Raw genomic sequence first — 26,295 nt, 5'->3', positions numbered from 1 at the left:
CAATAGAGGGCCTTGACGGCCTTAAGCATCAAGTACATGATGAACAGGCAAACATAGTTCAGAGCTGCCTTTCTCATGACTCCATGATGGAATCAAGGTGATTGTTGTCTATAGAAACATAATTCACCTTTGATGCCATATTCAGTGATTTGAGTAGTTATGGGACAGGGTTAGTAGTATTTATGAAAGAAATGATTTGATGATTGTTTTAAAATAAATAAATATATAAGTTCATTTTTATACACTGTTCCTTAGTTAATGCTTAGGTTTTAGTCTGAAATGTTTCCGTTACTTAATTGATACATATTTATATAACAATGAAATCATATATTTCAACGTTGTTGTTTTTTTGTTTTCTTTAATCCAGGGATAGGTCGAGGGCTGAGACGTGCTGTCCACTGCTCTGGTGCCTGGATGTGTGTGTTCACTACTGGAAGGATGGATTGAATGCGGGGGTCAAACTCACTATCACTAACTGGTGTGTGTTTGTGTGCATATCAAATTCATATTCTAAACAAAAGGTGCTGAAAAGGAAATCTTCTACCAGCACAGACGGTCACATATTGCACCTACTTTAAGTAGGAAAAGTCACATTTTTAATCTTGTCTCACTGTGAGGTGTTTCCATATGTTTGTGTTGGACCTCTGCCACTACAGGCAACTCTGTGTAATCTGGATCACATTGAAGCACTGAGGGAGACTCAAACACACATAGACCAACACGTGGTTCAAGGTCAACATCGTAAAGATCATGTTAACATACAAGGGAAAAAATGCTCTTCCTGTAGTCTCACATCGATCTGGCTTGTTGGGTCAATGTTTGTCTTACAACAGTTACAACAGCAGACATCCTGTGTCTGAGATGTGACTTTATCATTAGATACAGGGTAAACAGATAAGGAGAACCAAACCTATATGGACAAAAGAGGTGGTTTAATAGGAAACTGGTCTCCAGTTTCACACATTCACAAATCCTTTGTGATGGTAGTGTTATTAACCATATTAACCTATATTCTCACATAGAGAATATGGTGAATATGGCAGTTTTTCTGGGGTCATCTCTCACCAGTTTTCTTTCCATAGTCTTTGAAATCTATCTATCTGTCTGTCTGTCTATCTATCTATCTATCTATCTATCTACGTACATGTATATGACGTGTGTTGGGAAACAGGTTTTTGTGGGTCTGTGGCGCTCTCTAGCGGATAAACCGAGCATCACACCCTCCTCCTCCTGCTGCTGCCCGCATGTGCTCAGGTGAATGTTTCACCTGAGCACGGTGACGTCACGACCCCTTCACGGGTAAAGGGGAAACGAAACGGTCGACTCGGTGACCAGCTGTGGCCGAGGCTCTTTGACTTCTCCCGGCGTGGATGGCGAAACCGCAGTGACACGAGTGGACACTTGAAGCTGAGTTTTGTTGTGTCGTGTCAACCGAACGTGGACGGAGAAGAAGAAGAAACACGACATGTCGGCCTCCGCTATATTCGTGTTGGACCTGAAGGGGAAGGTAAGATGATCGTCAGCACACACGCACACACGCACACACACACACACACACACAGACACTCACTACTCTAAATATGTACGTGTTTGTGTTTTTAACACACTTTCTTCTAACTTTGGCTGTTTTTTAACTTTAGTTTGAAACTGTTGCTTCAGCTGTTAAACATTAATGACACGTTAAAGATTAATGTCGAGCTCATTTATTGGCCCACTGGCCTTCCCCTCTCTACTTCCGGGATGTTTTTTATTTTTATTTGACCCATATTAAGTGACTGAGGGGGGGCCTTTAAAATTGAAATACAATCCGTTTTTAAAATTAAATACATATTCATTTTGTGTGTAGGCGATCTACTGCGCTTAAAATTAATTAAAAATAACATATTCAATCATGATATCACAATAAAGATATTCATGTTGATATTTCACAGAATTTCCAAGTAAAAGTGCTTGTTTTGATATAGAGTAACATACTTAACATAATTAAACACGTATATGATGCAAAATTATCTATTAATCGCAAAGACATAAATAAATCCAAGTTTAAGTGAATAATAATGTGCACAACCATAATTAAAACACCAAACAAGCTTATATATATATGTATGCAATTTAAAGTTGACTGTAATGATACTATTATAAAAAATATTGCTAGCAAATATATTAAGTATTACATTCTGCCTATATTCCATCACCTCACTGGCAGCTGTGCCTCAGCCACACACGTTGTGTTTAATGAAGAGGAGCCCGTGGGTTGCCAGTTTGACCTTATGTGTCGAAGCAATAAATTTGCTTTATAGAACAAAAGAAAAATGGTGCAAATGTGGTGGGAAAAATAACAAAACAAAATGAATATCAAATTGATTTATTGTAAGATAAAGGATGAAGGCATCAATCAGCAAATGGCACAAAAAGCACACAAAGTTTTCTGTAACCTAACACAGTAGTTAGTATAACTCAAAACAGATATTTTTTGTTTGATAAGAGGGTGTGGTGACAACTGGTAGTGATCTCTGACAAACATTGTGTCTCGTCTGCCAAATATCTTAAGGCATGATGAAATTAAACATTCATCCTCCTCACTCACTCAGTTACTCAAAACAAAGTAAATCTGCAAATCCTCACACCTGAATGAGGCTATTTGTGCCTCAAACCATCATAGATCGCTCATAATATTTTTCTTGATCAACAGAAATAAAATAAAAAAAATGTCTCTTCTACATTACTATATTTTTCTTGATCAACAGAAATAAAATAAAAAAAATGTCTCTTCTACATTACTATATCTACTTCTATATTTTGTATCTGATAAAAAGGGGGTTGGTAAATAAACTATTGCATTACCTCACTGGCCACCAGGAGGAGAGTAACTTTATTTTTAGACATATAATTATTTGTCCCTTGCTGGTAACATCTGTCATGTCTGAGCATCACTTCTGCTTCAGCAGCAGCAGGTCACATGTAAGACTTGTGATAACTACGTGGTGTGTTTTCTTCTCTGTGCTCAGGTTTTGATTTGTCGAAACTACAAGGGCGATGTGGACATGGCGGAGATCGACCACTTTATGTCTTTACTCATGCAGCACGAGGAGGACGGGCTTATCTGTCCAGTAATGTCACACGGAAACGTTCACTTCATGTGGATCAAGCACAGCAACCTTTACTGTATCCTTGTGTTTGATGATGACAGTCTTCCTTTATTTTCTCCTTTGGTGTTTTACAGCAGTAAACATCTGTAATGTTGCATTACTGCCTCCTTCCTCTCTTCCCTTTACACACCATAGCTGTGTGTGCTTTTCTACCCTGAATCTTTCTGAAACTGGACCAAGCATACGGTAAAACACAATGAAATAATAATTTATGCTGATTTTGAATTACCAAAACATGAAGGTGTGGAATACTCCTTGACCTGATCTTTGCATAGTGGTGGCCACCACAAACAAGAACTCCAACGCCTCCCTGGTGTACTCATTTCTCTACAAACTAGTCGAGGTGAGTGGCACAGGCTGTGCAGTTTTTTTTGAGTGTAGTTTTGCATTAATGTGGAAATTTGGTGAAAGACTGCAGTTAAATATGGTGCTTATTGGTGCTGTGGTGCGTGCTGTGCGTGTTGTGCGTGTTGTGCAGGTCTTCACAGAGTATTTCAAAGAGCTGGAGGAGGAGAGCATTCAGGATAATTTTGTGGTCGTCTATGAGCTGCTGGATGAGCTGATGGATTTTGGATTCCCTCAGACGACTGACAGCAAGATCCTACAGGAGTGAGATGCCCACTGACACACATGTCTACTATATAATCCGGATGTATACTGATTACACTGCACGACACTGAGTGTGGTGCTGAATTACAGCAGCTCTTCTCTTCTTATCTCGTTCTTTTCAGATACATTACCCAAGAAGGTGCCAAGCTCGAGGTGGCAAAGAGCAAGGTGCCGACAACTGTCACCAATGCTGTCTCCTGGAGGTCAGAGGGCATCAAGTACAAGAAGAACGAGGTGTTTATCGATGTCATTGAGTCCATCAACGTGCTGGTAAGTTGTTGTTAGGAAAACTGCACTTAATATTAACGATTAAAAAGTTTAAACATGTTAAAATGTGGCCATGGTAAAGTCAATATGCTTAATGTAGCAATATGTAATACTGTCTTTTAATAACATTGGTATCATTCTACTTTGTAATTTACTGTAATTTAATATAATTAATATTAATTAATTAATTAATTAATTAATTAATATATACAACAATACATACAATGTATTAGTAGTATTAGGGTCTTTGTGCCACTTTTATATTAAATGAACTGATTTCATATTCTGTAATCCTGAGACTATTTTCCGATATATGTCAACTTTCATTTCTCTTCCAATTTATTGGTTAAATTGACTAAATAAATTTGCTGATGATGATTCAGTTACATGATACATTAACATTGTATTGCTCCCTGTGTGTTGCATGTAAAGGTGAATGCTAACGGCAGTGTGATGAGCAGTGACATTGTGGGCAGCATCAAGCTGAAAACCATGCTCTCTGGGATGCCTGAACTGCGCCTGGGCCTCAATGATCGAGTACTTTTTGCCCTCACTGGACGTATGTATGGAGCTGCTGCTCATTTATATCATACCATAACCATATCTATCTGCTGCAACTCCAGACATCTACAAAGATATGTAGCTAACTGATCTGATTTGAGTCTGTTTAATGGATAAACACTCATGGTGTTATTCTTTTCTGTGCTCAGGTGACAAAGGGAAGACGGTGGTGATGGAAGACGTTAAATTTCACCAGTGTGTCCGTCTCTCACGTTTTGAGAGTGATCGCACAATCTCCTTCATCCCTCCAGACGGGGAATCTGAGCTCATGTCTTACCGCATCAATACTCATGTTAGTCAAGGATTGATATAATTTTGTAATGGTCATTCACATCATGATGACACCTAATGCCCTGTAAATATATGAATTCAGCATGACTGTTGACTATAGCACAGTCTAACATATAAGGAGACATAAACACAAAAGTAGACTTTATTAATGGAAATGTGGGTTATTTAACAAATCAACAAATTAAAGAAATTACATATAAAAGCAATATGTTATACTAATACAACCACTACAATAAAGGGTATGAGTTGCTGTATCATCTCCCTCCTCCCATCACACAGAGGGTGAATGAAAGGTTGCAAATATTTGTTTATTATGCAAAATACTGTACTGTACAGTAGAGCACAGACAAGCAGTGAGTTTAGCAGTGAAAATTCAGGAAAGCTTTATTGTTGGGTCCCTCCTGTTGTGCTTTTAAACAAAGTAATTAAAAACAAGGATACCTACCAATTTGCCTGTGTAACTCAAAAAGCGTGTTTTCTATAAATGGTGTTTTAATCGTGCCTTTCATCCTTCACAGGTGAAGCCTCTGATATGGATCGAATCAGTCATAGAGAAGTTTTCTCACAGTAGAGTGGAAATCATGGTGAAGGTATTGACAACATAATTGCCTGAATAAAAAATGTTGTTTGTCATTGAGCAGGCATGTCCTTTAGAAACTGATATAAATGTGTTAATAACAAATGGAAATGCAAGTTTTCACAACAGGTGTTCAAAATCAATGTGCTCTTGTATTTTTAGGCAAAGGGGCAGTTTAAAAAACAGTCAGTGGCAAATAATGTGGAGGTGAGGGTCCCAGTTCCCAGTGATGCTGACTCACCTAAGTTCAAAACCAGCACAGGCCATGCCAAGTATGTGCCTGAGAAGAACCTAGTGGTGTGGACCATCAAGTCTTTCCCTGTAAGAAATTCACATTTCAGTATGCTATGTAATTGAAATAATATTGCCTGTGTGTGGATATTCAGGTCAAATGTTGACATTTGTTTGTATTCAACTTGTCCTTGTCTGCGTATTTGTCTAATCTGCTGTCTGCGTTTGCGTTCATTCATTCAGGGGGGCAAAGAGTTTCTAATGAGAGCTCATTTCGGTTTGCCTAGTGTGGAAAATGAGGAGCTTGAGGGCAAACCTCCAATAACAGTCAAATTTGAAATCCCCTACTTCACAGTCTCAGGAATACAGGTATGTGTTCACACGGATTTTAGTTTGTTTATGGTTAGAACAAATGAAAATACAGTCTACAAAACTAACACACACATTTTTCTGGATCTAAGGCCTGTATTTTGATATAGACCACTAAAAGGTTGTAATAAGAACCTGAGACAATCCCAACTCTGTGTAGGGTGTAAACAGTAAATAAGTGTTTAGTCAAGTCGGGTCTACTTGGAGCTGATGATTGTGTGCTTAATGTAGAAAAAATAGATTTTATTTGATGAGGCACATTCAGGCTTCTTGCCTCAACATGTTTCTCTGTGCCACTATTTTCTCCACAGGTGCGATATATGAAGATCATAGAAAAAAGTGGCTACCAGGCTTTGCCCTGGGTCCGCTATATTACACAGAGTGGAGGTAAGTCAGTAATGTATTCGTGAAACCTCAATATCAGAATACATAATTGTTTTTGGAACATTTTATTAGGTACACTAGACACCTGATAAAAACAAGGGTTGATTCCTGTCTGGTCTTAGCGTGTTTAGAGATGTCTTCTTCATACCTTGGTTGTGATGAGTGTGTTATGAGTGGTTATTTAGGTGACCGTTGCCTTAGATATTTGTGTTAACAAGCGGTTGAATGGATGTGCCTGATAAAGAGGCCAGTGAGTGCCATATGGGGCTATTTTTGGAAGGGATCAGATAAGATAAAAGTGGATGTAAAACAATTGTTCTTTCTCTTATTTAGATTACCAGCTGAGGACCAATGTATAAAACTTGGAGGAATACACTGCTATGTATGACTCACTTCCAGGACTCCCGGAGGAGCGTCAATAATCACTTTAACTGTTGACTGAAAGAATGTCTTCAAAATTTCACCTGTTCTTTAAAATGTCAAATGTTTATGAAGTCTGTGTGTAGCTTGATTTTAGTGTTTTTACTGTGATCACTGTTAATTATTGAAATGCTTAATGATTCCCATTTAAACAAAAAAATTGTTGTGTATCCTCTTGCTTCTTGGTCTTTCTTGTGAGGTCACAACACCATGTAAGGGTTGAATCTGTAGTTGAAACGTTGTGCAATCACAGTCACTAAAAACTAAAAACGTCGACCCGCCTTTTTTCCACATTTGCTTCATGACATATACATCTAAAGAGGTTTAAAAGAGTGAATGAACTGCCATCAAAGACATCAACGTATACAAATCGCCCGCTTTCTTCGCTGCGGGCTCTGATTGGTCAACTGCCACTGTTGCCACAGACTTTGTGTAGTAACAGAGGTGTAGCCCCGCCTCTTTTACCACATATGGAAGGACGACGCCCACCGACTGAGCTGTGATTGGCCAGCGTGCGATCTCTCCAATGTTTGTAAATTGTTGTCTGAAACGGTGCAGTGTGGATCTCACCGCGCAAATGTATTTTCTAATGCCGATAAACTTTCCTGGTCTGGATTACATTTGAAAATCACCGGTCTTTGGAAAGAGTGGGACAGAAACCTGGACGGCGCTGTGGACCCCGACGAACCGCACAAGGTGAGCGTAATTAGCTCTGTATTTTGCTCTTGTGAGCTATTGCTAGCGGTTAGCCTGGGTGTTAACCGTTTGTAGCACTCGGTGGACTGTCTATCAGACGGCCGGAGTAAAACAACGCAAAAACAAACACCATACTTAGTTTAAACGTAGACGTTGTGTAACCGTGACCAGATGTAACATTACGACAGTCTGATAACATGGCGTCTACGCGGAGCTGAAGCTTACGTTAGCCGGATGTCGTAGTTGCTAGCCGTAGCCGTAAATGCATCTTCCTGAATAATAGTGGCTTCGCGTCTGTGTTGGTTTAGCGAACACGGTGACGATTGTACGTTCAGCCGCTTCAACACTTCATAGCCAGTGTGGATATCTGTTATACATATCCTCAATTCAAATATTCCCCGTGAAAATTAACATTTAAGGTATCCACCGTGACAGTCTTTCTACCCTCAATTGTCATGTCAGCCGACTTCGTTCTTCCTGGGACAAATGACGTCACTTTTCCCATTTATGTGTATGGGCTTTGTCGTTATTTCATTAATCGACATCCACAATATATGCATTTTTTATATATCTGCATTACAATTATAGCAATACACGATTTCAGTTTGAGAAATCTACATTTAAATTCTGACCGAGTTGTCATAATTGCAGCGGGATATTAAGAAATACTGGGATCTGGGATTATGACTATTCGAAACTAAACACTTAAAAAGTCCAACTACGAATAGTAATACTTTATTTGTAGATATCTGAAATGACAACTTCGGATAGGAATAATGACCGTGTGGATATCTGACATGTTTTGATCAGGAAGAAGTGAATCAGAAAATGAAACAGTAATCCCTAACCCTAACCCTTCACTCAAAAATAAAAAAAATTAAATAATTTCCAGAGATAAATGTTATTCGATAATGAAACATTGGATCTGAGATACATGTCTCATTCCCAGAGCAACAGAGGAGGTTGAGATTTGAAATAAATAAATACAATTCACAAAAATTGACTCTAAGAAAATAAAGCCCCACACTGCTCTTTGTGTGGGAAAAAAATGGGTTCATTTTGTTTTCAAACGTTGTTATGGACACAACAACGCAACAGAAAAAACATTCTGAGTCATAATGGTTATAGCAAATATGTGATTGTTTTCAAAGTGTGTTTACATAAGGCATCAATGTGTAATGAACCGTGGACATGATGTTTAACTAAATTATATTGCGATTTCTATTATTCAGATATAGCCCTGCACCATCTAGACTGTTAAAATAGCTTGCAATAGGCGTGTTGATGTTGTAAGTGAAAATGCTCTCTCCTACTGCACAGGCAGCAAGATAAAGTAGAATGGTCTTTATTGAGATGGACGACGGCAGAGCTTTGACGACGGCTGCAGCCAAAGGGAATACGACCGAGGTGCAGAGGATCCTGGAGGAGAGAAGAGTGCATCCTGATACTCTCAATCAGTTTGGCAGAACTGCGCTGCAGGTGAGTCAGTCTCTGTGGTTAAATGGTTACACATGATCTAAGCTGCACAAATACACTCAATCTTAGACTACGTCAGACACTCTTCCCTATTTACTTTTATTGGCACACAGTCAACTTAAACTTATAAATTTGATGTGGCGTGTGTTTGGACTGAATGTTCTGGTCACAATTTTTCTATTCGAACTTTAGTTTAATATTCACTGTCTTAAAAACATTGGGGTGCATCACTCACCACATGACTCTATCAGAAAAGTGAACTACTTACTATACAATTGTGCAAGGGTGAAAACTTATGAAAACACATTTCAAAATATAGCATTTTTAAGTGGTGTAACACAGAAAGAGGAAAAACAAGAATGATGGAAACTTGGAAAGTTTCTTCAATTCACTCTAAGAAGGATATTCATTCAGTGGTCATTTAATTAGATATTATGTGTCCTTAATAAATTGGCCAGTGTGGATTTATGCCGTAGCCCATCCATTTTAATGTTTGACTGCTTCTGCATACCATGGCTATAATGACCGCTTAATTAATTAATTTACCCTTGAGATGGATGTACGTGAAAATTCCAGTGGATCAGCAGTTCCTCTGGCACCAACAACCATGCCACGTTCAAAGTCACTTAAATCACCATTGTCCTCCTTTTGTGATGCCCTGTTGACAACGTCTACATGCCTAAATGCCTTGAGTTGCTGCCATGCAATTGGCTGATTAGATATTTGCGTTAACAAGCTGAGCAGTACACCTGTTGTACTGCTCAGTTGATCCTCACTTTTTTTTTGGTGTGTCTGTTTTTCGTTTCCCTAATTTTCTTTGACTATATAATAGCAGAATAAGATACAATGTATGTTTATAAAATGGGGGATTTCTAAGCCAAGTGAATTGGCATGACAAAATAAAAAAATCTGTATGTATGTAAAATGAATCCTGCACAATAATCATGAATTTAAACACCTATAAAAGCTGGACAATATAACCTTTATCAGGAAATGTATTTGATTTATTAGACTAGCATTAGTTGGACCTGATAATCTTGCAATTTATTGTATTAAGATAACCTGTTGTTATAGACACTATCACTGTAATAAAACCTAACAGGAACAACCCAGCCTGAACATTTACTATATGCTCTCATTATCTTTGTGATGTGTGCTACAGGTGATGATGATGGGGAACTCAAAGATCGCCCGGTTGCTGTTGGAAAATGGAGCACAGCCTAACATCCAGGACAGACACGGGATAGCGCCGGTCCACGATGCTGCCCGAACAGGGTTCTTGGACACTCTGGAGGTTCTGGTGGAGCACGGTGCTTCTGTCAACATCCCCGACCAGAGCGGGGCCTTGCCTATCCACATTGCGATCCGAGAAGGCCACCGGGACGTCGTGGAGTTCTTGGCGCCGCGGTCCGACCTGAAGCACACCAACATCAGCGGGCAGACGGCGATGGACGTGGCCCAGGCGTCACGGGTGCCTGATATGATTGACTTGCTTTTCGCTTACATTCATTGTTAGTTTAAAGTCCGGGTGCTTTTTTTTGGGTGACCTTGATATGTGTTTTGCTTCAAACCTGGTGACTTGAATTCATTGCTGTGTAAAAGATTATTGTTGTTTTTTCAGTTTTTTAGTGGTTCAGCATTAACATGTGACACAGGACATATTGTCTTGGCAGCTTATTTTCAGTGGTTGGTTGTCTACATACAGTAGACACCTCTTTTGCACAGTGCAGTTTAGGCACCTTACATATATATATATAAATATATATATATATCTGTTTTCCCTGTTGACTGGGAGTGCACATCTGTAGATACTTTTTCCCTCAGTGTTTTGTTATTATTGCATTATATTACATTGTGTATGAATTGTAACAGTTGATACAATGTGTTTTTAAAAAAAAATATTACACACTTGACATGGTGCACCCTGATTGCTTTGCATAGTTGTGTCTCTTAAATAGATGTACTTAGAATTTATTGTTATTTATTGTTGGAATAGATGTGAATATTCCTGTGACTCTGTTAACAGCGACATTTATTGTGATTTGTTGAAATGTTATTTATATAAATAGTTTTAAAACAAAAGTGAGATTTTTCACTTTGCTCTTTGAAGATGAAAGCACAAAATAAAGTCTTGAACTTGACGCCGTGGAGTCGTGTGGATTTTGTATTTGGTATAGTTTGTAGAGTATATTGTGTTTACTACTGACTGCACTTTATTTTCTTTCTGGTAATGTGGGTTGTATAATAAAATTTGTAGGTATTTACATGTGTCCGCAGGTGTTCAGCACTTCGACCAAGGTGATCCATCAAGGACATTTATAAATAACTAAACACTGGAATGCACTGCACAATGAAAACCTTCTTAATGATCTCACAGATACCTGGATTGAAACCCAGAATGAATGAATGAAGGCCCTGTGTTGGTGAGGATTGAAGGTAACACAGCTCGCCGATGTTTGTGCTCGGGACTCTTATGGGACAATGCGTATTTTGTTTTGTTGTGTTTTTCCCCCGTATGCCCTGCGAGAGGAAACAGTTCCACAGCTACTGTACGGCCAGCTATCTGTGTAGAAGCCCATGATGCCATGGAAATACACTCCACACATGTTCTCACAATGTAATCACATTTCAATTTTCTCAGTTGATATTCATAGATATTATGACTGTGATTTAATAAGTAGTCGAGAGAAACGCTACATTTTTACAATATGAATGTTAATTGGGAATTAAAAGCATTGTGTGATGATGCATATCCTGCAAATGTACTGTATTTGCCAATATAAATATTCTAAATTATTTATAATATGCCATTTCAAACGTATTGGTCAATATCAGAGGTCAATATTACTCGTGTTACTGTAATTAAGTTTTTGTGTACTTGTCCTTTTTAAAGTCATTTTAAAATGTGTTATATTAGTTTTACTTAAGTATGGTTTTTTGGAAGTACTGTACTTAGCTATGTTTTAAATGACGTCCATTACTGAGTAAAAGAAATGGCCTGAATTAAAAAAAAAAAACAAAAAAAGGACAGTTAATGTTGAGGACAATTAATGTCCCCGAGTGAGTGAGCCATTTTGACTGATTCATTATGTGTTTACATAATTTATTTTGTCAGCACTTCAATTTGTAAAGCTTTGCCTTTAATTAAAAACAATTCATGTGAGATTTGTGTCCCCTTGTCCTTTTTGACTTACACAAGAAAGAACCCCAACCTTGTTAAAAAAATGTCACTAAGTAACTTTAAGTCTAAGTATATTTTAAACAAGCTACTTTTTTACTTTAACTTGAGAACATTTTTAGACCAGTAAAAAATTAGAGTAGAATATTTCAGTACTCTTTCCACCTCTGGTTAATATATAAATTCTGTATAAGATTGATGTCATGTCTATAATCCACCTCAGTTTCTCATATCACTGTATCCAGTTCTATTGTTTACACAGTGCTTAAATGCTTTTCTCAAAATACTAGTATCACTTTTTGTCAAATTTTGGATGACATACTATAGTATGACTTTTTTGACTGATTTTAGACGACATACTATAGTATGACTTTTTTGACTGATTTTGGACGACATACGATGCTATGACTTTTTTGACTGATTTGGCACGACATACTATAGTATGACTTTTTTGTCCAATTTTGGACGACATACTATACTATGACTTTTTTGACTGATTTGGCACGACATACTATTATATGACTTTTTTGTCCAATTTTGGACGACATACTATACTATGTCTTTTTTGATTGATTTTGGACGACATACTATACTATGACTACTATGACTTTTTTGACTGATTTTGGACGACATAATATAGCATGACTTTTTTCACTGATTTTGGATGACATACTATAGTATGACTTTTTTCACTGATTTTGGACGACATACTATACTATGACTTTTTTGGTCAAATTTTGGACGACATACTATACTATGACTTTTTTGACAGATTTTAGACGACATACTATACTATGACTTTTTTGATTGATTTTGGACGACATACTATACTATGACTTTTTTGACTGATTTGGCACAACATACTATAGTATGACTTTTTTGTCCAATTTTGGACGACATACTATACTATGACTTTTTCGATTGATTTTGGATGACATACAATACTATGAGTTTTTGTCAAATTTTGGACGACATACTATACTATGACTTTTTTGACTGATTTTGGACACCACTATAGCATGACTTTTTTGACTGATTTGGCATGACATACTATACTATGACTTTTTTGACTGATTTGGCACAACATACTATAGTATGACTTTTTTCACTGATTTTGGATGACATACTATAGTATGACTTTTTTCACTGATTTTGGACGACATACTATACTATGTCTTTTTTGATTGATTTCGGACGACATACTATACTATGACTTTTTTGATTGATTTTGGACGACATACTATACTATGACTTTTTTGACTGATTTTGGACGACATACAAAAGCTTGACTTTTTTGACTGATTTGGCACGACATACTATAGTATGACTTTTTTGTCCAATTTTGGACGACATACTATACTATGACTTTTTTGACAGATTTTTGACGACTTACTATACTATGACTTTTTAGTCAAATTTTGGACGACATACTATACTATGACTTTTTTGATTGATTTTGGACGACATACTATACTATGACTTTTTTGACTGATTTTGGACGACATAATATAGCATGACTTTTTTGACTGATTTTGGATGACATACTATAGTACGACTTTTTTGATTGATTTTGGACGACAAACTATACTAGGACTTTTTCGATTTATTTTGGATGACATACAATACTATGAGTTTTTTGTCAAATTTTGGACGACATACTATACTATGACTTTTTTGTCAAATTTTGGACGACATACTATACTATGTCTTTTTTGATTGATTCTGGATGACAGACAATATTATGAGTTTTTTGTCAAATTTTGGACGACATACTATACTATGTCTTTTTTGATTGATTTTGGACGACATACTATACTATGACTTTTTTGACAGATTTTTGACGACTTACTATACTATGACTTTTTTTGACTGATTTTGGACGACATACTATAGCATGACTTTTTTGACTGATTTGGCACAACATACTATAGTATGACTTTTTTGACTGATTTGGCACAACATACTATAGTATGACTTTTTTGACTGATTTTGGATGACATACTATAGTATGACTTTTTTCACTGATTTTGGACGACATACTATACTATGACTTTTTTGTCAAATTTTGGACGACATACTATACTATGTCTTTTTTGATATATTCTGGATGACATACAATACTATGAGTTTTTTGTCAAATTTTGGAAGACATACTATACTATGTCTTTTTTGATTGATTTTGGACGACATACTATACAATGACTTTTTTGACTGATTTGGGACGACATACTATAGTATGACTTTTTTGTCCAATTTTGGACGACATACTATACTAAGACTTTTGACTGATTTTGGACGACATACTATACTATGACTTTTTTGACTGATTTGGCACAACATACTATAGTATGACTTTTTTGACTGATTTGGCACGACATACTATAGTATGACTTTTTTGACAGATTTTTGACGACATACTATAGTATGAACTTTTTGACTGATTTTGGACAACATACTATACTATGACTTTTTTGACAGATTTTTGACGACATACTATAGTATGACTTTTTTGTCAAATTTTGAATCACATGCTATACTATGTCTTTTTTGATTGATTTTGGATGACATACAATACTGAGTTTTTTGTCAAATTTTGGATGACATACTATACTATGACTTTTTTGTCAAATTTTGGACGACATACTATACTATGACTTTTTTGACTGATTTGGCACGACATACCTTAGTATGACTTTTTTGTCCAATTTTGGACGACATACTATACTATGTCTTTTTTGATTGATTTTGGACGACATACTATACTATGACTTTTTTGACTGATTTGGCACAACATACTATAGTATGACTTTTTTGACTGATTTTGGACAACATACTATACTATGTCTTTTTTGATTGATTTTGGACGACATACTATACTATGACTTTTTTGACTGATTTGGGACGACATACTATAGTATGACTTTTTTGTCCAATTTTGGACGATATACTATACTATGTCTTTTTTGATTGATTTTGGACGACATACTATACTATGACTTTTTTGACTGATTTTGGACGACATAATATAGCATGACTTTTTTGACTGATTTTGGATGACATACTATAGTACGACTTTTTTCACTGATTTTGGACAACATACTATACTATGTCTTTTTTGATTGATTTTGGACGACATACTATACTATGACTTTTTTGACTGATTTGGCACAACATACTATAGTATGACTTTTTTGACTGATTTTGGACGACATACTATACTATGACTTTTTCGATTGATTTTGGATGACATACAATACTATGAGTTTTTTGTCAAATTTTGGACGACATACTATACCATGTCTTTTTTGATTGATTTTGGATGACATACAATAGTATGAGTTTTTTGTCAAATTTTGGACGACATACTATACTATGACTTTTTTGACTGATTTGGCACAACATACTATAGTATGACTTTTTTGATTGATTTGGCACAACATACTATAGTAAGACTTTTTTGACTGATTTTGGACGACATACTATACTATGACTTTTTCGATTGATTTTGGATGACATACAATACTATGAGTTTTTTGTCAAATTTTGGACGACATACTATACTATGACTTTTTTGACTGATTTGGCACAACATACTATAGTATGACTTTTTTGACTGATTTTGGATGACATACTATAGTATGACTTTTTTCACTGATTTTGGACGACATACTATACTATGACTTTTTTGTCAAATTTTGGACGACATACTATACTATGTCTTTTTTGATTGATTCTGGATGACATACAATACTATGAGTTTTTTGTCAAATTTTGGACGACATACTATACTATGTCTTTTTTGATTGATTTTGGACGACATACTATACTATGACTTTTTTGACTGATTTGGGACGACATACTATAGTATGACTTTTTTGTCAAATTTTGGACGACATACTATACTATGTCTTTTTTGATTGATTTTGGACGACATACTATAGCATGACTCTTTTGACTGATTTGGCACGACATACTATACTATGACTTTTTTGACTGATTTGGCACAACATACTACAGTATGACTTTTTTGTCAAATTTTGGACAACATACTATACTATGTCTTTTTTGATTGATTTTGGATGACATACAATAGTATGAGTTTTTTGTCAAATTTTGGACGACATACTATACTATGACTTTTTTGACTGATTTGGCACAACATACTATAGTATGACTTTTTTGATTGATTTGGCACAACATACTATAGTATGACTTTTTGACTGATTTTGGACGACATACTATACTATGTCTTTTTTGACAGATTTTTGACGACATACTATAGTATGACTTTTTTGACTGATTTTGGACAACATACTATAGCATGACTTTTTTGACTGATTTGGCACAACATACTATAGTATGACTTTTTTGTCAAATTTAGAACCACATGCTATGACCTTTTTGTCAAATTTTGGACGACATACTATACTATGTCTTTTTTGATTGATTTGGCACAACATACTATAGTATGACTTTTTTGACTGATTTTGGACGACATACTATAGCTTGACTTTTTTGACTGATTTGGCACGACATACTATAGTATGACTTTTTTGTCCAATTTTGGACGACATACTATACTATGACTTTTTTGACAGGTTTTTGACGACTTACTATACTATGACTTTTTTGATTGATTTTGGACGACATACTATACTATGACTTTTTTGATTGATTTTGGACGACATACTATACTATGACTTTTTCGATTGATTTTGGATGACATACAATACTATGAGTTTTTTGTCAAATTTTGGACGACATACTATACTATGACTTTTTTGACTGATTTGGCACAACATACTTTAGTATGACTTTTTTGACTGATTTTGGATGACATACTATAGTATGAATTTTTTCACAGATTTTGGACGACATACTATACTATGACTTTTTTGTCAAATTTTGGACGACATACTATACTATGTCTTTTTTGATTGATTCTGGATGACAGACAATATTATGAGTTTTTTGTCAAATTTTGGACGACATACTATACTATGTCTTTTTTGATTGATTTTGGACGACATACTATACTATGACTTTTTTGACAGATTTTTGACGACTTACTATACTATGACTTTTTTTGACTGATTTTGGACGACATACTATAGCATGACTTTTTTGACTGATTTGGCACGACATACTATACTATGACTTTTTTGACTGATTTGGCACAACATACTATAGTATGACTTTTTTGACTGATTTGGCACAACATACTATAGTATGACTTTTTTGACTGATTTTGGATGACATACTATAGTATGACTTTTTTCACTGATTTTGGACGACATACTATACTATGTCTTTTTTGATATATTCTGGATGACATACAATACTATGAGTTTTTTGTCAAATTTTGGACGACATACTATACTATGTCTTTTTTAAATGATTTTGGACGACATACTATACAATGACTTTTTTGACTGATTTGGGACGACATACTATAGTATGACTTTTTTGTCCAATTTTGGACGACATACTATACTATGACTTTTGACTGATTTTGGACAACATACTATACTATGACTTTTTTGACTGATTTGGCACAACATACTATAGTATGACTTTTTTGACTGATTTGGCACAACATACTATAGTATGACTTTTTTGACAGATTTTTGACGACATACTATAGTATGAACTTTTTGACTGATTTTGGACAACATACTATACTATGACTTTTTTGACAGATTTTTGACGACATACTATAGTATGACTTTTTTGTCAAATTTGAATCACATGCTATACTATGTCTTTTTTGATTGATTTTGGATGACATACAATACTATGAGTTTTTTGTCAAATCTTGGATGACATACTATACTATGACTTTTTTGTCAAATTTTGGACGACATACTATACTATGACTTTTTTGACTGATTTGGCACGACATACTATAGTATGACTTTTTTGTCCAATTTTGGACGACATACTATACTATGTCTTTTTTGATTGATTTTGGACGACATACTATACTATGACTTTTTTGACTGATTTGGCACAACATACTATAGTATGACTTTTTTGTCAAATTTTGGACGACATACTATACTATGTCTTTTTTAAATGATTTTGGACGACATACTATACAATGACTTTTTTGACTGATTTGGGACGACATACTATAGTATGACTTTTTTGTCCAATTTTGGACGACATACTATACTATGACTTTTGACTGATTTTGGACGACATACTATACTATGACTTTTTTGACTGATTTGGCACAACATACTATAGTATGACTTTTTTGACTGATTTGGCACAACATACTATAGTATGACTTTTTTGACAGATTTTTGACGACATACTATAGTATGAACTTTTTGACTGATTTTGGACAACATACTATACTATGACTTTTTTGACAGATTTTTGACGACATACTATAGTATGACTTTTTTGTCAAATTTGAATCACATGCTATTCTATGTCTTTTTTGATTGATTTTGGATGACATACAATACTATGAGTTTTTTGTCAAATCTTGGATGACATACTATACTATGACTTTTTTGTCAAATTTTGGACGACATACTATACTATGACTTTTTTGACTGATTTGGCACGACATACTATAGTATGACTTTTTTGTCCAATTTTGGACGACATACTATACTATGTCTTTTTTGATTGATTTTGGACGACATACTATACTATGACTTTTTTGACTGATTTGGCACAACATACTATAGTATGACTTTTTTGACTGATTTTGGACAACATACTATACTATGTCTTTTTTCATTGATTTTGGACGACATACTATACTATGACTTTTTTGACTGATTTGGGACGACATACTATAGTATGACTTTTTTGTCCAATTTTGGACGATATACTATACTATGTCTTTTTTGTCCAATTTTGGACGACATACTATACTATGACTTTTTTGACTGATTTTGGACGACATAATATAGCATGACTTTTTTGACTGATTTTGGATGACATACTATAGTACGACTTTTTTCACTGATTTTGGACAACATACTATACTATGTCTTTTTTGATTGATTTTGGACGACATACTATACTATGACTTTTTTGACTGATTTGGCACAACATACTATAGTATGACTTTTTTGACTGATTTGGCACAACATACTATAGTATGACTTTTTTGACTGATTTTGGACAACATACTATACTATGTCTTTTTTCATTGATTTTGGACGACATACTATACTATGACTTTTTTGACTGATTTGGGACGACATACTATAGTATGACTTTTTTGTCCAATTTTGGACGATATACTATACTATGTCTTTTTTGTCAAATTTTGGACGACATACTATACTATGTCTTTTTTGATTGATTTCGGACGACATACTATACTATGACTTTTTTGACAGATTTTTGACGACTTACTATACTATGACTTTTTTTGACTGATTTTGGACGACATACTATAGCATGACTTTTTTGACTGATTTGGCACGACATACTATACTATGACTTTTTTGACTGATTTGGCACAACATACTATAGTATGACTTTTTTGACTGATTTGGCACAACATACTATAGTATGACTTTTTTGACTGATTTTGGATGACATACTATAGTATGACTTTTTTCACTGATTTTGGACGACATACTATACTATGACTTTTTTGTCAAATTTTGGACGACATACTATACTATGTCTTTTTTGATATATTCTGGATGACATACAATACTATGAGTTTTTTGTCAAATTTTGGACGACATACTATACTATGTCTTTTTTAATTGATTTTGGACGACATACTATACAATGACTTTTTTGACTGATTTGGGACGACATACTATAGTATGACTTTTTTGTCCAATTTTGGACGACATACTATAGTATGACTTTTGACTGATTTTGGACGACATACTATACTATGACTTTTTTGACTGATTTGGCACAACATACTATAGTATGACTTTTTTGACTGATTTGGCACAACATACTATAGTATGACTTTTTTGACAGATTTTTGACGACATACTATAGTATGAACTTTTTGACTGATTTTGGACAACATACTATACTATGACTTTTTTGACAGATTTTTGACGACATACTATAGTATGACTTTTTTGTCAAATTTGAATCACATGCTATACTATGTCTTTTTTGATTGATTTTGGATGACATACAATACTATGAGTTTTTTGTCAAATCTTGGATGACATACTATACTATGACTTTTTGGTCAAATTTTGGACGACATACTATACTATGACTTTTTTGACTGATTTGGCACGACATACTATAGTATGACTTTTTTGTCCAATTTTGGACGACATACTATACTATGTCTTTTTTGATTGATTTTGGACGACATACTATACTATGACTTTTTTGACTGATTTGGCACAACATACTATAGTATGACTTTTTTGACTGATTTTGGACAACATACTATACTATGTCTTTTTTCATTGATTTTGGACGACATACTATACTATGACTTTTTTGACTGATTTGGGACGACATACTATAGTATGACTTTTTTGTCCAATTTTGGACGATATACTATACTATGTCTTTTTTGTCCAATTTTGGACGACATACTATACTATGACTTTTTTGACTGATTTTGGACGACATAATATAGCATGACTTTTTTGACTGATTTTGGATGACATACTATAGTACGACTTTTTTCACTGATTTTGGACAACATACTATACTATGTCTTTTTTGATTGATTTTGGACGACATACTATACTATGACTTTTTTGACTGATTTGGCACAACATACTATAGTATGACTTTTTTGACTGATTTTGGACGACATACTATACTATGACTTTTTCGATTGATTTTGGATGACATACAATACTATGAGTTTTTTGTCAAATTTTGGACGACATACTATACCATGTCTTTTTTGATTGATTTTGGATGACATACAATAGTATGAGTTTTTTGTCAAATTTTGGACGACATACTATACTATGACTTTTTTGACTGATTTGGCACAACATACTATAGTATGACTTTTTTGATTGATTTGGCACAACATACTATAGTAAGACTTTTTTGACTGATTTTGGATGACATACTATAGTACGACTTTTTTCACTGATTTTGGACAACATACTATACTATGTCTTTTTTGATTGATTTTGGACGACATACTATACTATGACTTTTTTGACTGATTTGGCACAACATACTATAGTATGACTTTTTTGACTGATTTTGGACGACATACTATACTATGACTTTTTCGATTGATTTTGGATGACATACAATACTATGAGTTTTTTGTCAAATTTTGGACGACATACTATACTATGACTTTTGACTGATTTTGGACGACATACTATAGCATGACTTTTTTGACTGATTTGGCACGACATACTATACTATGACTTTTTTGACTGATTTGGCACAACATACTATAGTATGACTTTTTTGACTGATTTTGGATGACATACTATAGTTTGACTTTTTTCACTGATTTTGGCCGACATACTATACTATGTCTTTTTTGACTGATTTTGGATGACATACTATAGTATGACTTTTTTCACTGATTTTGGACGACATACTATACTATGACTTTTTTGTCAAATTTTGGACGACATACTATACTAAGTCTATTTTGATTGATTCTGGATGACATACAATACTATGAGTTTTTTGTCAAATTTTGGACGACATACTATACTATGTCTTTTTTGATTGATTTTGGACGACATACTATACTATGACTTTTTTGACTGATTTGGGACGACATACTATAGTATGACTTTTTTGTCAAATTTTGGACGACATACTATACTATGTCTTTTTTGATTGATTTTGGATGACATACTATACTATGACTTTTTTGACTGATTTTGGACGACATACTATAGCATGACTTTTTTGACTGATTTGGCACGACATACTATACTATGACTTTTTTGACTGATTTGGCACAACATACTATAGTATGACTTTTTTGTCAAATTTTGGACAACATACTATACTATGTCTTTTTTGATTGATTTTGGATGACATACAATAGTATGAGTTTTTTGTCAAATTTTGGACGACATACTATACTATGACTTTTTTGACTGATTTGGCACAACATACTATAGTATGACTTTTTTGATTGATTTGGCACAACATACTATAGTAAGACTTTTTTGACTGATTTTGGACGACATACTATACTATGACTTTTTTGACTGATTTGGCACAACATACTATAGTATGACTTTTTTGACTGATTTTGGATGACATACTATAGTATGACTTTTTTCACTGATTTTGGACGACATACTATACTATGACTTTTTTGTCAAATTTTGGACGACATACTATACTATGTCTTTTTTGATTGATTCTGGATGACATACAATACTATGAGTTTTTTGTCAAATTTTGGACGACATACTATACTATGTCTTTTTTGATTGATTTTGGACGACATACTATACTATGACTTTTTTGACTGATTTGGGACGACATACTATAGTATGACTTTTTTGTCAAATTTTGGACGACATACTATACTATGACTTTTTCGATTGATTTTGGATGACATACAATACTATGAGTTTTTTGTCAAATTTTGGACGACATACAATACTATGACTTTTTTGACTGATTTTGGACGACATACTATAGCATGACTTTTTTGACTGATTTGGCGCGACATACTATACTATGACTTTTTTGACTGATTTGGCACAACATACTATACTATGTCTTTTTTGATTGATTTTGGATGACATACAATAGTATGAGTTTTTTGTCAAATTTTGGACGACATACTATACTATGACTTTTTTGACTGATTTGGCACAACATACTATAGTATGACTTTTTTGATTGATTTGGCAGAACATACTATAGTATGACTTTTTGACTGATTTTGGACGACATACTATACTATGTCTTTTTTGACTGATTTGGCACAACATACTATAGTATGACTTTTTTGTCAAATTTAGAACCACATGCTATGACCTTTTTGTTAAATTTTGGACGACATACTATACTATGTCTTTTTTGATTGATTTGGCACAACATACTATAGTATGACTTTTTTAACTGATTTTGGACGACATACTATACTATGACTTTTTTGTCCAATTTTGGACGACATACTATACTATGTCTTTTTTGATTGATTTTGGACAACATACTATACTATGACTTTTTTGATTGATTTTGGACGACATACTATACTATGACTTTTTCGATTGATTTTGGATGACATACAATACTATGAGTTTTTTGTCAAATTTTGGACGACATACTATAGCTTGACTTTTTTGACTGATTTGGCACGACATACTATAGTATGACTTTTTTGACTGATTTGGCACAACATACTATAGTATGACTTTTTTGACAGATTTTTGACGACATACTATAGTATGACTTTTTTGACTGATTTTGGACGACATACTATACTATGACTTTTTTGTCAAATTTTGGACAACATACTATAGTATGACTTTTTTGTCCAATTTTGGACGACATACTATACTATGTCTTTTTTGATTGATTTTGGACGACATACTACGTATGACTTTTTTGACTGATTTTGGATGACATACTATACTATGACTTACTATACTATGACGTTTTTGACTGATTTTGGACGACATACTATACTATGTCTTTTTTGACAGATTTTTGACGACATACTATAGTATGACTTTTTTGACTGATTTTGGACGACATACTATAGCATGACTTTTTTGACTGATTTGGCACAACATACTATAGTATGACTTTTTTGTCAAATTTAGAACCACATGCTATGACCTTTTTGTTACATTTTGGACGACATACTATACTATGTCTTTTTTGATTGATTTGGCACAACATACTATAGTATGACTTTTTTGACTGATTTTGGACGACATACTATACTATGACTTTTTTGTCCAATTTTGGACGACATACTATACTATGTCTTTTTTGATTGATTTTGGACAACATACTATACTATGACTTTTTTGATTGATTTTGGACGACATACTATACTATGACTTTTTCGATTGATTTTGGATGACATACTATACTATGACTTTTTTGTCAAATTTTGAACCACATACTTAATGATGACTTTTTTGTCGAATTTTGGACGACATACTAAACTATGACTTATTTGTCAAATTTCGGACTTTTTTGACTGATTTTGGACGACATACTAAAGTATGACTTTTTTGTCAAATTTTGGACGACATACTATACTATGACTGTTTTGACTGATTTTGGACGACATACTATACTATGACTTTTTTGTCAAATTTTGAACCACACACTAAACTATGACTTTTTTGTCAAATTTTGGACGACATACTATACTATGACTGTTTTGACTGATTTTGGACGACATACTATACTATGACTTTTTTGACTGATTTTGGACGACATACTAAAGTATGACTTTTTTCTCAAAATTTGATCCACATACTAAAGTTTGACTTATTTGTCAAATTTTGGACGACATGCTAAAGTTTGACTTTTTGCTGAATTTTGGACGACATACTAAATTATAACGTTTTTGTAAAATGTTGGACGACGTACTAAACTTTGACTTTTTTGTCAAATTTTGGACGACATACTATACTATGACTGTTTTGACTGATTTTGGACGACATACTATACTATGACTTTTTTGTCAAATTTTGAACCACATACTAAATGATGAATTTTTTTTCAATTTTGGACGACATACTATACTATGACTTTTTTGACTTATTTTGGACGACTTACTAAAGTATGACTTTTTTCTCAAAATTTGAACCACATACTAAAGTTTGACTTACTTGTCAAATTTTTGACGACATACTATAGTATGACTTTTTTGTCAAATTTGAACCACATCTAAACTATGACTTTTTTGTCAAATTTTCGACGACATACTATACTATGACTTTTTTGACTGATTTTGGACGACGTACTATACTTTGACTTTTTTGACTGATTTTGAACGACATACTTTAGTATGACTTTTTTGTCAAATTTTGAACCACACGAAGTTATGTCTTTTTTGTCAAGTTTTGGATGACATACTATACTATGACTTTTTTGTCAAATTTTGAACCACATACTTAATGATGACTTTTTTGTCGAATTTTGGACGACATACTAAACTATGACTTATTTGTCAAATTTCGGACTTTTTTGACTGATTTTGGACGACATACTAAAGTATGACTTTTTTGTCCAATTTTGAACCACATACTATATTATGACTTTTTTGACTGATTTTGGACGACATACTAAAGTATGACTTATTTGTCAAATTTTCGACGACATACTATACTATGACTTTTTTGACTGATTTTGGACGACGTACTATACTTAGACTTTTTTGACTGATTTTGAACGACATACTTTAGTATGACTTTTTGGCAAATTTTGAACCACACGAAGTTATGTCTTTTTTGTCAAATTTTGGATGACATACTATACTATGGCTTTTTTGACTGATTTTGGACGACATACTATACTATGACTTTTTTGTCAAATTTTGAACCACATACTTAATGATGACTTTTTTGTCAAATTTTGGACAACATACTAAACTATGACTTATTTGTCAAATTTCTGACTTTTTTGACTGATTTTGGACGACATACTATATAATGACTTTTTTGACAGATTTTGGACGACATACTAAAGTATGACTTATTTGTCAAATTTTGGATGACATACTATACTATTACTTTTTTGACCGATTTTGGACGACATACTATACTATTACTTTTTTGACTGATTTCGGACGACATACTATACTATTACTTTTTTGACTGATTTTGGACGACATACTATACTATTACTTTTTTGACTGATTTCGGACGACATACTATACTATTACTTTTTTGACTGATTTTGGACGACATACTAAAGTATGACTTTTTTGTAAAATTTTTCACCACATACTAAAATATGACAATTTAGTGACTTTTTTGACAACATACTAAACTATGACATTTTGGTGACTGCATTATAAAATCTGAAAACGTGGATTGAACCTTCAAAACTAAAAGTACTTTGACAAAGTGGTATTTTGGTGGAATCAACCTTTAAAACACCAAGTTTTAAAGCAGAGAGAGAGAGAGCGAGAGAGAGTGTGG

General features: G+C 34.0%; 2 protein-coding genes across 2 annotated transcripts; both read left to right on the top strand.

The window, feature by feature from the left end:
- The first annotated feature begins 1,275 nt into the window (after positions 1-1,275).
- Positions 1,276-7,028, top strand: ap1m2 (adaptor related protein complex 1 subunit mu 2). Its single transcript, XM_058640060.1, has 12 exons — positions 1,276-1,507; positions 3,009-3,165; positions 3,425-3,492; positions 3,628-3,758; positions 3,881-4,028; positions 4,458-4,584; positions 4,736-4,878; positions 5,396-5,467; positions 5,617-5,775; positions 5,929-6,054; positions 6,366-6,441; positions 6,772-7,028. The coding sequence occupies exons 1-12, from the start codon at positions 1,466-1,468 to the stop codon at positions 6,795-6,797; spliced, it is 1,275 nt and encodes a 424-aa protein (XP_058496043.1). The 5' UTR covers positions 1,276-1,465; the 3' UTR covers positions 6,798-7,028.
- A 325-nt stretch (positions 7,029-7,353) lies between these two features.
- On the top strand, positions 7,354-11,171 carry cdkn2d (cyclin-dependent kinase inhibitor 2D (p19, inhibits CDK4)). The gene is made up of 3 exons (XM_058640061.1): positions 7,354-7,554; positions 8,875-9,033; positions 10,193-11,171. Exons 2-3 carry the CDS (start codon positions 8,893-8,895, stop codon positions 10,544-10,546), a joined length of 495 nt encoding a protein of 164 aa, XP_058496044.1. The 5' UTR covers positions 7,354-7,554; positions 8,875-8,892; the 3' UTR covers positions 10,547-11,171.
- The last annotated feature ends 15,124 nt before the right edge of the window (positions 11,172-26,295 follow it).

The sequence above is a fragment of the Solea solea genome, chromosome 10 (assembly GCF_958295425.1).
Source record: "Solea solea chromosome 10, fSolSol10.1, whole genome shotgun sequence".
NCBI classification, from domain to species: Eukaryota; Metazoa; Chordata; class Actinopteri; order Pleuronectiformes; family Soleidae; genus Solea; species Solea solea.
The sequence above is the reverse complement of the archived record's forward strand: the minus strand, read 5'-3'. Positions and strand labels throughout refer to the sequence as shown.